The sequence below is a fragment of the Brassica napus genome, chromosome A2, assembly GCF_020379485.1.
Source record: "Brassica napus cultivar Da-Ae chromosome A2, Da-Ae, whole genome shotgun sequence".
In the NCBI taxonomy this organism is placed as follows: Eukaryota; Viridiplantae; Streptophyta; class Magnoliopsida; order Brassicales; family Brassicaceae; genus Brassica; species Brassica napus.
The window spans coordinates 23,065,776-23,078,368 of record NC_063435.1 but is presented as its reverse complement, the minus strand read 5'-3'; the positions used below and the strand labels follow the sequence as shown (position 1 = coordinate 23,078,368).

The following is a 12,593-nucleotide window of genomic DNA, read 5'->3' as shown; positions in this document are numbered from 1 at the left end:
TTGCAAACAACTAAAAGATGTTGATAACCAGAACTCAAATTAAGGTTAATTTGCTCTTACTACCTGTTGTGGGATGGATGTACCATGCTAGCTGCAGCACCAAAGGCGAGATTCTTTTGGCAAGGAACCACCGACTGGGATATAAGACCATTCATGTAATTAACAAAGCCAATTAACAGAAGTTTTTCATTGTTGTTCAACAAAGTCGAGCTTTAGTTTTTTTTCCTTGTATAGATTTACCTCTTAACATGAGCTTCGTTTTTAGCAAATCAATGGGCATGATGACATCTTTTGAGGGTAGACATGTCTCCTGCAAGGGATTCCAGGTGATGAGCAACGGAACTTTCGTGGTGACGATTGTAATAGAAAGAGAGAAGAAACAAACCTCAAATAACACTTTTGTCTTTGTCATAGGCATGGCGTACAGAAACGTTGGATACTCAGCTTCTAAGCTCCTAACTTTCTGGTTCGCATACTCTCCGTAATTCATGCAAACCATCTGCTCTGGATCATACGGACTGTCTTCCACTTGAAGTTTTCAAACAGAACAGTCTCAAAAGATTCATACTATACCTCCACCTCTAGCCATATGCAGCTTGAACAGGGACACTCTACTAACGTCTTCCAACTTCGTACGGCAAGAGCTTCTCCAGAAGAAACAGTGGCAAGCATTTGCCACAAAGGTCAGGAAACGTTCTTACTAAGGCAATAGTACCATATCACTGATTCCACTCTCGTACCTGCACGGAACAATGGTTTTTTTTTCACAGGAAATAAACTAAGGCCATCAGGAGCTTCTGTTATGCTCCCAACTTTCGAGCTAAGATACGAGACACACGTCACACACCTATGAAACATGAATAAGGTATATTATATATCTAATCAGGAGATGAACAATAGCTAGTGAAATAGTTTCTCCAAAGATGAATAGTGTAACTATTTTTAATTACCTCCTCAAGAGCTAAGTTATAAATTCAATCTCTTGACAGAATCTGTAATGATTCTACGACTTTCTTCTGTGCTGATTTCCAGAGGAATTTTGACTCTGATACTTCTAATAACCATCACTTAAAGATGAAAATAAACACACATATTATTAGATTAAAAGAATACCATGCCTTCAAAAATGAACTTCGAAAAAGAAAAGTTCATAATTATAATTTGAAGTTTATTCTCTCACTTTCGCATTTCTGTGAACTAGGAAATTGAAAAGAAATTTGATTGCTCCAACTATAATTCTGAGATGGGACTTGAATTCACTGCAACAGAAACTGAATAAAAAAGAAAGGTAACTATTATTAGGACATGTGAGTAGCAAAGATAAGCGAAATGGTATCTACTTAGTTCTCATAACTGCTCCCACATCGTGGATCTTGCTTGTACTCTTTCTCATATACAAATATAGTTCAGATCTAGAGTGATGTCAGATACCTAAAGTGCCTCACAAGTAAATTTAAATTTGACCCTTTTTGAAGTTTCCAAAGCTACTCCAAATAATCAAGCGAATGAGAACACTGTGACATATAAGTACTTTTCTGTTTCTGAGACTACTAATGAGAACATAATTTTGGACTCTTTTTGTGTCTCTGCCATTTCAGAGTTCCATGGTCTGACATTTTATAATTACCTGAGAGAAGATACCAAGACTCCTTGAGACACCAAAGGAAAGAGGACGGTGTAGTCCCTGTTCATTGAGCCATCACAGGTTCTTCACCTATGACAAGCCATCACTCTATGTAGTCCCTGTTCATTGAGGGACGATGAAGCATACCTGATAGCAAAAGAACAGTAATATGTTCAATTCCATTTGTGTGGGCAAAAGGAACTTGTCGTCAAAGTAAAACGAAGGTATTTGTGACACTAACCAAGTGGTGAAAATTCAATCACTCGGTATTCAGTGATAGCATGCTGGAGAGGTTTTACATATGCGACACTAACCAGTTGTTTTCTCGAGGAATATACAATGAAAAGGCGTTGCAGCCCGTTTGTGTTCTTCCCAACACCAAAAGTCCACTACAGTCTCTGTCAAGTCTGTGCACCTACTAAATACACCATACTTGCATTAGCCAAGATATTCATTATTCTTCCCAGATTAACTAGGCTTAACATATTTATTTTATAAATCACACTATTTTCAGGTTCAGTGTACGTTTTGATACATTTTCTAATTAGTACATTACTATGATTCCCCTACTAACCAGCTGAGGAGATTCTGATTTATCAAAAGTCAAGCAAGTGGCAGCATATAGTTCATCAATACTGGCTTTGACCCCAGTTCCTCCCTGAGCAAGAGCAAAAGTCTATCAGTTCTCACAAGCTCCAAGAACAAGATACATCAGAAAGCATGTAGTATATATGACTTACTTGAACAGCCATACCATGAGGTTTATTCAAAACAATATTAGCTGCATCCTGGCAAATTAAATCACAGTTTAGATCTAATCAATCTATATAACATAAAAAACAAACCAAAAGTACAGAGAATTCAAAACTTTGTATAACACCAAACTGCAAACAATTTGCGCTCTTCTTCACTGCAATTTCTTTCTTGGATATTGATTCGCACAAAAAAATCTGATAAGGTTCATTTTCAGTTGCTTTAGGCTTCTTCAGCTCAGTAAGATCATCAGACGAAGATGTAGACTTGAAGGGAGTGTGTTCTTCTGTAATATTTCGGTTTCTAACTCCACTTGGGGGAATTACAGGGTTAGACTCCCTGCAAAAAAAGGAATAACGCTTTAGGAAGCCCATATCTGAACATGACTGTTAAAAAAAAACATAGGACTGAGATGTATGGGATAGTACTTTATGGAACAAGGTATTGTCTCGATTGTTGCTTTGATAGGAGCAGGCGAAGCATTTCTAAGACCTCTTATTATGTGATTAGCTCCACTCTGCCTTTTAAAAGCTGCACTTCTTCCATTATTGGCATCTGCAAATAACAAAGAGCTTAATCTAATGAAGGGGGAAATTACATAAGTCTAAAATATTTTACTTCACACAAACTACAATCACCAGTGTAGTTTGAAGCTAAGTTCCTCCGTCCGTTCCTTCCCCATGTCTTGAGCTTTTTGGATTAAATTCTGCAACAGGCAGTACAAAGTAATCATGAATTACCATGAGATGTTCTAAGAGAGTGTGATCGACAAAAATTCTGAACGATGCCAAGTGACTCCACAAACAAAAAGAAACTGAAAAAAGAGTGAATGATTTGTAACAGTGAGAAAGCCTACCTCTTTCTTTGTCTCCCGTTTGCTTTTACGTCACGAAACGTATCTGAAACATTCGGAAGATCATATTATAATATATGAGTACAAAACTGCCACAAAAAACAAAGTTTGATGCAATATTTTTTATGGAATATGAGCTTTCAATAGTCTCAAAAAAATGGGAATACATACACCACTATGTTCATCACAATCAGAGCAAAAAATAACTCTTTTCACTAGAATTCTGCAGTGGAAAGGGTTCCTTCAATTGCTGCAGACCAACGGCGAGATTCTTTTGTTCAGTGTTTGGCAAGGACCCACCGACTGGGATATAAAACCATTCCTGTAATTAACGAAGCCAACCAATAGAAGTTTTTCATTGTTGTTCAACAAAGTCGAGCTTTACTTTTTTGCATTGTATTGATTTACCTCTTCATAAGTCTTTAGAATATGGATTCAGAGTGTATCTAATCTTAACATGAGCTTCTTTTTTAGCAAATCAAAGGGCCTGGCATCTTTTGAGGCCAAACATGTTTCCTGCAAGGGATTCTAGCCGATATGTAACAGAACTTTCATGGTGACGATTGTAATAGAAGGAGAGAAGAATACTAATCTTTGTCGTACAGAAACATTGGATACTCAGCTTATAAGCTCCTAACTTTCTGGTTCGTATACTTAGTTCTCATAACTGCTCCCACAAGTGGAACATAGTCTTATCGTGGATCTTGCTTGTACTTTTTCTCATATCCAAATATAGTTCATCTCTAGAATAATGTCAGATACCTAAAGCTTGACCGTTTTTGAAGTTTCCAAAGCTACTCCAAATAATCAATCGAATGAGAACACTGTGACATACAAGTGCTTTTCTGTTCTGAGACTACTAATGATAACATAATTTTGGAAGATATACGCATAACTAAAAAAAAGTGAAGGCGTTACCTGGCTGAAGGACTCTAGTTGTGTCTCTGCCATTTTAAAGTTCCATCCGAGATGGACCTGTTATTTTCAGAAACTAGTCTGTGACTATGTAGGAGTGTTTCTAATGTTAGTTCCTGATTTGATCTGAGGGAGATGTAGTTTATCCCCAGGAGCATCCTACTATGGAAGCGGTAAGTAAGACTGTTATTGGAACCTGTTTGGGCTCAAGAACTCTTGAAAGTACATATAAAGGGTAAATAATAGAGATCGTAAGGGAAAAAGTTTAGAGGTAGTGTTGCCTGAAAAGGTGAATTGCCTGTTGAGATGCTGTTATGGAACACAGACCTGGATTATCAACAAAATATACAAAACAGTGATTAAGCATTGCATTCAAATATTCTAAGGTCAGGACACAGAAAACAAAAAAAAGACATTGTGTGTGGCCTCTTGAACATAACCGACCTGATGAGTGTCTTTGATTGGTAAAAACTTCTCGTTCAGTTTATCTAATTCCAAACCTTCTACAAGGTGAACGGCTTGATCTGACAGCAGTTTATCTAATTACACGCACCAACACTGTAAGATTTACTAAAATTAGCTATCGTTCACCAACCTAGCTGAAGCCCCATATGATGATGATTTCCCATGAGAATACTTGATGGTGGAGTCATCACACCCAGTAGTACAGTTGTCACAAGATGTCTCTTTCACAAACATCTGACCTGAGAAGCGATTGATTATAATCAAATTCAAAAAAACAAAAACAAGGTCGAATCAAATAAGAGGCTGAAATCGAACTCAGGAAACAATCTGAAGAACCTTTAACTGCTTAGCTATAAGAATACATAATGCACTTAAAGCAACAGAGATGAAGAGAAACTATACCTTGATCTGCCTGACTACCGCAATTAGAAGTGGCAATAACCACTGATCTTGTTGTGACCTCTTAGAATGTATGTATGTATGTATGTATAATGTGTGCATATGTATGTATGTATGAATGTATGCATATGAATGTATGTATGTGTGCATATGAATGTATGTATATGTCAATATATGCATTTCTCTGAGAAGAACCCATTCGCGAAGAACACTAAACTAAGTGTAAAATATAATAGAATAGATATATTATTGTATTGTGTTTAATAAGAGAATACAATATGCATGTATATAGTGGTAACATTAACATAATGTTAACACTAGATAATGCTAACTTTCCTAAACACTTAATGTAAATATGCTAAAATATTTTGAGAGTAACTTGTTCTTCAAATCTTTCCTTTTATTCTTGAGGGTCTTCATGGGTTTCACAGGCTTCACAGACTTGGTCCGTAAGATACATATCTTCCGGCCCAACATATCTCTAATACTCCCCCGCACGACAAACGTGGGATGCAACACGCAAATCTGCAATCACAAAGCAGACCACGTATGTCGTGGACACTATGTCGAAGAAAACAAATCAGTAGATTCCTTCGGGAATAAACTTCAACTTAGACAAGGAGGGATGAAATCTTCAGCTCTTCTTCGGTCTTGACAATGAGAATACATCTCGTGGGCGCAACTGCAGCTCCATAAACAATTATCCTTGACTTGGACAGTCCATAACACGGACTAAAAAAAACTGACCTAAGAATTTGAACGTTCAACTAGAACTCCCCTGTAATGGTTAAACTATAACCAATAAATCCCATGAGAAAACAACTGTTGAGAAATTCTAAACTATAGAAAAATCTCAGATAGAAAATAACCCATGTGAAACTACAAACCTTAACCCTCAATAATTCTCAAGCATTCACCAAAATAAAAAAAAATAAAAAATCCTTTGACTTAGATAACGTACTTAACAAAACCCTAATACTTATTATTAAGAAGTATCCCTAATGAGAGAACTTGACGTATACGTTGACGTCTTCGTCTGAATCGTCGTCACCACCTTCTTTGCCATCATCAACACCACCGATGGTAAGCATCTTCGAAGTTTAAAACTTATAACGCGAAAGCTTAATTTTGATCCCTACGAATCGTCTGCTCTGATACCATGTAAAATATAATAGAATAGATATATTATTGTATTGTGTTTAATAAGAGAATACAATATGCATGTATATAGTGGTAACATTAACATAATGTTAACACTAGATAATGCTAACTTTCCTAAACACTTAATGTAAATATGCTAAAATATTTTGAGAGTAACTTGTTCTTCAAATCTTTCCTTTTATTCTTGAGGGTCTTCATGGGTTTCACAGGCTTCACAGACTTGGTCCGTAAGATACATATCTTCCGGCCCAACATATCTCTAATACTAAGTCTCTGCTCTGCTGCACAAGAAAGATACGCAACATCTATTAGTGAAGAAAAAAATAATCGAAAGGGCTAAAGCAAAAATTGACTTGAACAGACAGTTTTCTAGAAGCTTCGTAATCAATTCCCAAGATCAAAAATCAGTGATCGTATGGTGTGAGATTATACCTTTTTCTCAAAGAAACCATTAAACATCAGCAAATCGGATTCTTCATCCATGAGAGATCTTAATTTTTCTGGAATTGAGAAAAGACGAAGGAAGGTGAGAGAAGCAAGAGTAACTGAGAAGAATCTAATCGATTAAAAACACCAATAGAGTAAAAAAAAGATTCAAACCCTAAAAAATAACAACAATCGCAAGGAAATAGGAATCAAACCAAAACTCTAATTTCAATTTCGGATTCAAAATCGTCCCGTTGAAGCCAAGATCAATCTCTCTCTCTAAACGGCTATATCTTCTTCCTCTTGGGCATCTCTTTACAATGATTCATTTTAATCCGTTATGTTGAATTATATACTTTCTAATTTTAATTTGAAAACCAAATGCCCAAAATATCCTAAGGCCGGCCCGTTTCATTAATGTAATTTTATGGGTGATTAACGTTTTTGCTTTTTTCTTTTAAAAATTCAGTGAACTAAATTTTTTTTTTTGTCAACAGTGAACTAAACTTAAAACACTTTTCAATAATGTAGCTCTTCATATTTATTATTTTATGTATTAACAATTCAAAAATATTTATAGGATTTCATTAAGCCATGTAAAGTAAAAACTAAAAATGAAGTATGAACAAAACACTTATTGCTTATCATGTGTTTGTGCTAAACTGGTAATTAGAGCATCACCAATGTATATCTCTATGTTTTCTTCTAAAATAAAGATCTCTATTATAGATGTAGAATTGCTCCAATATGTACCTATAATAGAGTTCATTTATTTTAGAGGTAAATATAGAAAAAAATTATTTTTTTGTCTCTATATTTAGAAGTGAAAATAGCATATCTCTATATTTTTCCCTATAAATAGAAAAATTCTATTACAGAGACATACATTAGAGCAAATCCACTTCTATAGAGATGAAAGTAGATATGGGTTGGAGATGATCTTATTAAACCAATAAATTTCCTGCAGAGCATCGAGACCTCTGCTAATCAGTAATTCTTTAGGTTTCTAACTTAATCAACGACAAAACTCCACAACAAGAAATATAAAACGAATATCTGAAAGTAAAAAAAGAAGTTAATTGTTGTTATGTTTGGATCAAGAAAACTGAGAAATGACAATTTCTTGAGACGTATACAAAACTAAGCTGTATTAGATTGCAGCCTCTCTGGTCTATATGGCCATGTCCCACCCATGGTCCCATAGTTTGATGAGAAGATGAATAAAAATGTTGAAAGGTTCTTATATTCCCCTTCCATCTAATTGCATCTAGTTAGCAATCAGATGTTTCAAAGTTGTGTATGTTCCAAAGCCATTGTCTTTGTATGTTTCAAGAGCCACTATCATTAATTTAAATTTGTTTAGAAAATAGATATTTTGTTCTTATGAATTAACAACAAAAACATATAAAAACTTTAGATAAACCAAACTAGTATTATCATATTCTCTTCATGGTTTTTAAATTAAGAAGTAAGAGAGAATCTACAAGACAATCTACAACGTGTATATATATGAGAAGCATGAGATACTTGGAAAAGAAGGAGCTACGTGTATATATGAGAAGTTGTGTAAATGGGCGTTCCTCACATTCCTACTTCATGTTTAGAAATTAGAACGCTAGCTAGCTAGATACAAGAATATAGAAAGCTTCTTACGTGGTAAACTACTAAACTGATGTTATGGAAATGATGCAGAGATTATGAAGATGAGTTCAAAAGCATGTGTAGTGAGAGAGTAGAGGGTTTTGTTGGAATCAAGGTATCTGCGTCTCCAAACTGTGCGCACTACTTAACATTCTTGATCCGTGATGATCAGCGTAAAGGCTGCTGGATTTCTTCATCTTCTTCTGAGCCAGAATCATCATCCTCCTCCTCATCCACTTCATAATCTTCATCCTGTTCATCCTCTGCAACCTCTTCCTCCCAAAGACTGGGGTCGATAGCTTCATGTCAAGAGGAGGATTGTATTAGATACAATAGAGTATTGGTTTATTATGGTTAGAGGTTAACCACTCCGGTTTGAGTCTCCTTTAGCTTATCCGGAGTATTTAAACAAACTGTGTAACAAACTATTTTGGTTATCACATTAATTCAAGTTACTTCAATATGGTATCAGAGCAGAGCCTGTGACGATTCTCCATCATCGAGCTTCATGAGTTCTTCGATTCTTCAAATTCTTCGTCTCTTCATCGAGGATCTGATTGTGTTCGAGCTCGAGATCGTCTTCTCCGTCTACTTCCTTTCGGCTTTGCTTCTTCTCCTTTGTTGAAGCTCTCTGCGTTTCTTGATTTCACTCCGATTCTTGTGAAATCAACTACGCTGCATCATTTCTCCGATCGTCATCGCGATGAGTTCACCTTCTTCAAATCGTCACCTTGATCACTATGAAAATCCATACTACCTTCATAGCTCGGATCATGCCGGTCTCGTCCTTGTTTCCGATCGCCTCAACACCGGTGCAGAGTTCCATTCATGGCGACGCTCGGTTCGTATGGCTCTCAACGTCAGGAATAAACTTGGATTCATCGATGGTACGATTCCTAAACCTCCTGATAATCATCGAGACTCGGGATCTTGGTCACGTTGCAATGATATGGTAGCTACGTGGTTAATGAACTCTGTATCCAAGAAGATAGGTCAAAGCTTATTGTTTGTGTCCACCGCTGAATCGATCTGGAAGAATATTCTCTCTAGATTCAAACAAGATGATGCTCCGCGCGTTTATGAGATTGATCAGAAGTTGAGTTTGATTCAGCAAGGCTCTGATGATGTAACCACTTACTATACTGCGTTGGTTACTCTTTGGGAAGAGCACAAGAACTATGTTGAATTGCCTGTGTGTTCTTGTGGAAAGTGTGAGTGCAATGCTGCTGAGCTATGGGAACGTCTTCAGGAACGTAGCAGAGTTACCAAATTCCTGATGGGGCTGAATGAATCTTATGAATCAACACGTCGTCATATCCTGATGCTAAAGCCAATTCCACCTATTGAGGAGGTGTTTAATCTGGTGACACAGGATGAACGTCAGAGAGCTATCAAGCCGAGCTCTACTCCAGCAAGTGTTGTTTTTCAAGCATCTGGTCCAGATGAGACTTTACTTTCTGCTCCTCCTGATCATTCAGCTTTTGCTGCAGCTCATGCCAACTCAGGATACCGTCCAAAGCAACGTCCTTTGTGTACCTATTGTGGTCAACTTGGTCACATTGTTGATAAATGCTTTCGTCTTCATGGTTATCCTCCTGGTCACAAGTTCAATAAGTCATCTAATCCTGGACAAGGCACTCACGCTACTGCTGGTTATGCTCCTCGGGGACAGAACAATTACAACCAAAGGGGGATGCAGCCGCAGAACAGCTACAATCAACGATCGATGCAGCAGCAGAACAATCATTACACTCAACCACAACACTCTCAACAAGCTAATGCTGTTGCTCAACAGATTGTTCCTGCTTCATCAACTTCTCTCCCTGGTCAGATGGATGTCAATCAAATTCAGGCATTACTTCAACAGCTTCAGGCTTACGTTAGTCCTTCTGTGAATGCAATTTCTAGTAAGCAGTCTTCCGTCTCTGAAAATGGATACATGGCACCCCAATCTACTTCTGGTATCATCCATTTTCCTTCTACCAGTTTAAAATTTCAAAACAATATTCTCACTTTTCAAAATCAGTGCCTTTCTTCTCTTTCAAATTCTATTGCTAGTGATTCTTGGATAATTGACAGTGGAGCTACCACACATGTTTGTTCTGATCTTTCACTCTTTAGTAACACTTCGTCTGTGCTTGGTGTTACAGTCTCTCTCCCCAATGGTCTTCGTGAAAACATAACTCATATAGGCACTGTGCATATTAACTCTTTCATTGTCTTGCATAATGTTCTTCACGTTCCATCTTTCAAGTTTAACCTGATAAGTGTTGGTAGCCTTCTTCGTGATAGTAACTTCTCTGCTCACTTCTATCCTGATTTTTGTCTATTCCAGGAGTCTATTCAGGGATTGATGATTGGTAGAGGCATTCTTCTTCAAAACCTTTATGTTCTTGAGCTTAATAATACTACTGCTTCTTCTCTGCCTTTCTGTGGAACCTTGCGAGCCGATGAGACTCTCTGGCATCAACGCCTTGGACATCCATCAGCTTCCAAGTTAAAGCAAATGTCTGGTATTCTGAATATTCCTGTCTCTACTATTGATAAGTCTGAATACTGTTCTGTTTGTCCTTTGGCAAAACAGAAGCGTCTTTCTTTTGAGTCTAGTGTTACTGTGTCTGTATCACCATTTGATTTGATTCATTTAGACGTTTGGGGTCCTTTCTCTGTTGAGTCTGTTGAAGGATATCGATATTTTCTTACCATAGTCGACGATTGTACTCGTGTTACTTGGATATACATGATGCGTAATAAAAATGATGTTCTCACTGTTTTTCCAGAGTTTATTCAACATGTTTCTACTCAGTATAAATCTGTTATTAAAGTGATTCGTAGTGATAATGCACCTGAACTCGCCTTTACTCAACTTGTTAAACAACATGGTATGATTCATCAATTTTCATGTGCATATACACCGCAACAGAAGTCCATTGTCGAACGCAAACATCAGCATATATTGAATGTTGCTCGGGCATTATTGTTTCAATCTAGTGTTCCTCTGATATATTGGAGTGATTGTGTGTGCACTGCAGTGTTTCTTATCAACAGAACTCCTTCTATTCTTCTAGGTAACAAGACTCCATATGAATTGTTGACAAAGAAAGTTCCTAATTACTCAATTTTGAAATCGTTTGGTTGTCTTTGTTATGTGTCTACATTGCCTAAAGATCGAAACAAATTCACTGCTCGAGCTGATTCATGTGTTTTCCTTGGTTATCCTTCTGGTTACAAAGGGTACAAGGTTTTACATCTTGATACTAATCGGATTTCAGTAACCAGAAACGTGGTTTTTCATGAAACAATTTTCCTTTATAAAGATGACAAGACTAATGTTTCTGATTCTTCTTCTACAATCTTTGATAACACTATACTTCCGTTGCCTATTCCTGTGATCATTGATAGTGTTCCTGAACATGTAGATTTGCATTCACCTCATAATGAACCTGTTATGAGAGAGACTGTACCAGTAAGCACAGGTCAAGGGAATCTTTTGGGTGGAAGACCAAAACGAAATGTGAAAACTCCAAGTTACTTGTCTCAGTATCACTGCAATCTTGTGAGGTGCTCTCTTTCTCAAACCTCTCTTGATTCATCTTCTACTCCTTTTTTATCTACTTCCACACCATATCCAATATCCTCTGTTCTCTCTTATTCCCACTTTACACCTTTATATCAATCTTATATTCTTTCTTACTCTCTCGAAACAGAACCCACAACTTTTAAACAAGCCATGTTATCCCCAAATTTTCGGAAGGCTACTAATGAGGAATTGCAGGCTATGGAAGCTAACAATACTTGGACTGTTGAGTCATTGCCTCCAGGGAAGAACGTGGTTGGTTGTAAATGGGTCTATACGATCAAATATAAGGCTGATGGCACGATTGAGCGTTACAAAGCTCGTCTGGTTGCCAAGGGTTTCACGCAACAAGAAGGTATCGACTTCACTGATACTTTCTCTCCAGTTGCAAAGCTTGCGAGTGTCAAGCTTCTCCTGGCTCTTGCTGCGATTCAAGGATGGAGTATGTCTCAAATGGATGTCTCCAATGCGTTTTTGCATAGTGATTTGGATGAGGAAATCTTCATGAGTCTTCCTCAAGGATATGTTCCTGCATCTGGTTCTTTGCCTCTAAATCCTGTCTGTCGACTTCACAAATCACTGTATGGGTTGAGACAGGCATCCCGCCAGTGGTATAATTGTCTCTCTGCAGTTTTTCTATCTGCTGGTTTCATACAATCCCCGGCGGATAATACCCTGTTTGTGAAGCAATCTGGTTCTTCCTTTGTTGCTGCTCTTGTCTATGTAGACGATATCATGATTGTTGGGAATGATGATGGTGTGGTTAATCAACTCAAAGA

General features: G+C 37.2%; 2 protein-coding genes and 3 long non-coding RNA genes across 14 annotated transcripts; 1 reads left to right on the top strand and 4 right to left on the bottom strand.

Moving 5' to 3' along the window:
* Positions 1-60: 60 nt before the first annotated feature.
* LOC125587849 (lycopene epsilon cyclase, chloroplastic-like) lies at positions 61-615 on the bottom strand. Its single transcript, XM_048759118.1, has 3 exons — positions 386-615; positions 241-310; positions 61-134 (listed from the first exon to the last, which is right to left on the bottom strand). Exons 1-3 carry the CDS (start codon positions 497-499, stop codon positions 88-90), a joined length of 231 nt encoding a protein of 76 aa, XP_048615075.1. The 5' UTR covers positions 500-615; the 3' UTR covers positions 61-87.
* Positions 616-778: 163 nt separating this feature from the next.
* LOC125587856 lies at positions 779-1,982 on the bottom strand. Its single transcript, XR_007324256.1, has 5 exons — positions 1,866-1,982; positions 1,628-1,771; positions 1,181-1,271; positions 951-1,067; positions 779-847 (listed from the first exon to the last, which is right to left on the bottom strand). It is a non-coding gene; the product is annotated as an uncharacterized LOC125587856 (long non-coding RNA).
* On the bottom strand, positions 1,982-5,226 carry LOC125587852. 10 transcript variants are annotated; one of them, XR_007324247.1, is made up of 13 exons: positions 5,013-5,226; positions 4,590-4,849; positions 4,149-4,472; positions 3,834-4,054; positions 3,639-3,746; positions 3,402-3,552; positions 3,234-3,276; positions 3,016-3,083; positions 2,806-2,932; positions 2,493-2,716; positions 2,365-2,412; positions 2,199-2,282; positions 1,982-2,042 (listed from the first exon to the last, which is right to left on the bottom strand). It is a non-coding gene; the product is annotated as an uncharacterized LOC125587852 (long non-coding RNA). The 10 variants fall into 10 exon arrangements; XR_007324253.1 differs by having other exon boundaries at positions 2,505-2,716; XR_007324245.1 differs by having other exon boundaries at positions 2,510-2,716.
* Positions 5,227-5,232: 6 nt separating this feature from the next.
* LOC125587861 lies at positions 5,233-6,671 on the bottom strand. Its single transcript, XR_007324262.1, has 2 exons — positions 6,603-6,671; positions 5,233-6,451 (listed from the first exon to the last, which is right to left on the bottom strand). It is a non-coding gene; the product is annotated as an uncharacterized LOC125587861 (long non-coding RNA).
* A 32-nt stretch (positions 6,672-6,703) lies between these two features.
* LOC125587840 lies at positions 6,704-10,824 on the top strand. The gene is made up of 2 exons (XM_048759100.1): positions 6,704-10,198; positions 10,573-10,824. The coding sequence occupies exons 1-2, from the start codon at positions 8,941-8,943 to the stop codon at positions 10,599-10,601; spliced, it is 1,287 nt and encodes a 428-aa protein (XP_048615057.1). The 5' UTR covers positions 6,704-8,940; the 3' UTR covers positions 10,602-10,824.
* Positions 10,825-12,593: the final 1,769 nt, after the last annotated feature.

Excerpts from the sequence above, each read along its gene's own strand:
- LOC125587840 (XM_048759100.1), top strand. The coding sequence starts at position 8,941 with ATGAGTTCACCTTCTTCAAATCGTCACCTTGATCACTATGAAAATCCA. Across the intron at positions 10,199-10,572 it reads GGCACCCCAATCTACTTCTG|GAGTCTATTCAGGGATTGAT; the intron begins GTATCATCCATT and ends TGTCTATTCCAG.
- LOC125587849 (XM_048759118.1), bottom strand. The coding sequence starts at position 499 with ATGGTTTGCATGAATTACGGAGAGTATGCGAACCAGAAAGTTAGGAGC. Across the intron at positions 311-385 it reads AGACAAAAGTGTTATTTGAG|GAGACATGTCTACCCTCAAA; the intron begins GTTTGTTTCTTC and ends AATCCCTTGCAG. Across the intron at positions 135-240 it reads AACGAAGCTCATGTTAAGAG|TCGGTGGTTCCTTGCCAAAA; the intron begins GTAAATCTATAC and ends CTTATATCCCAG.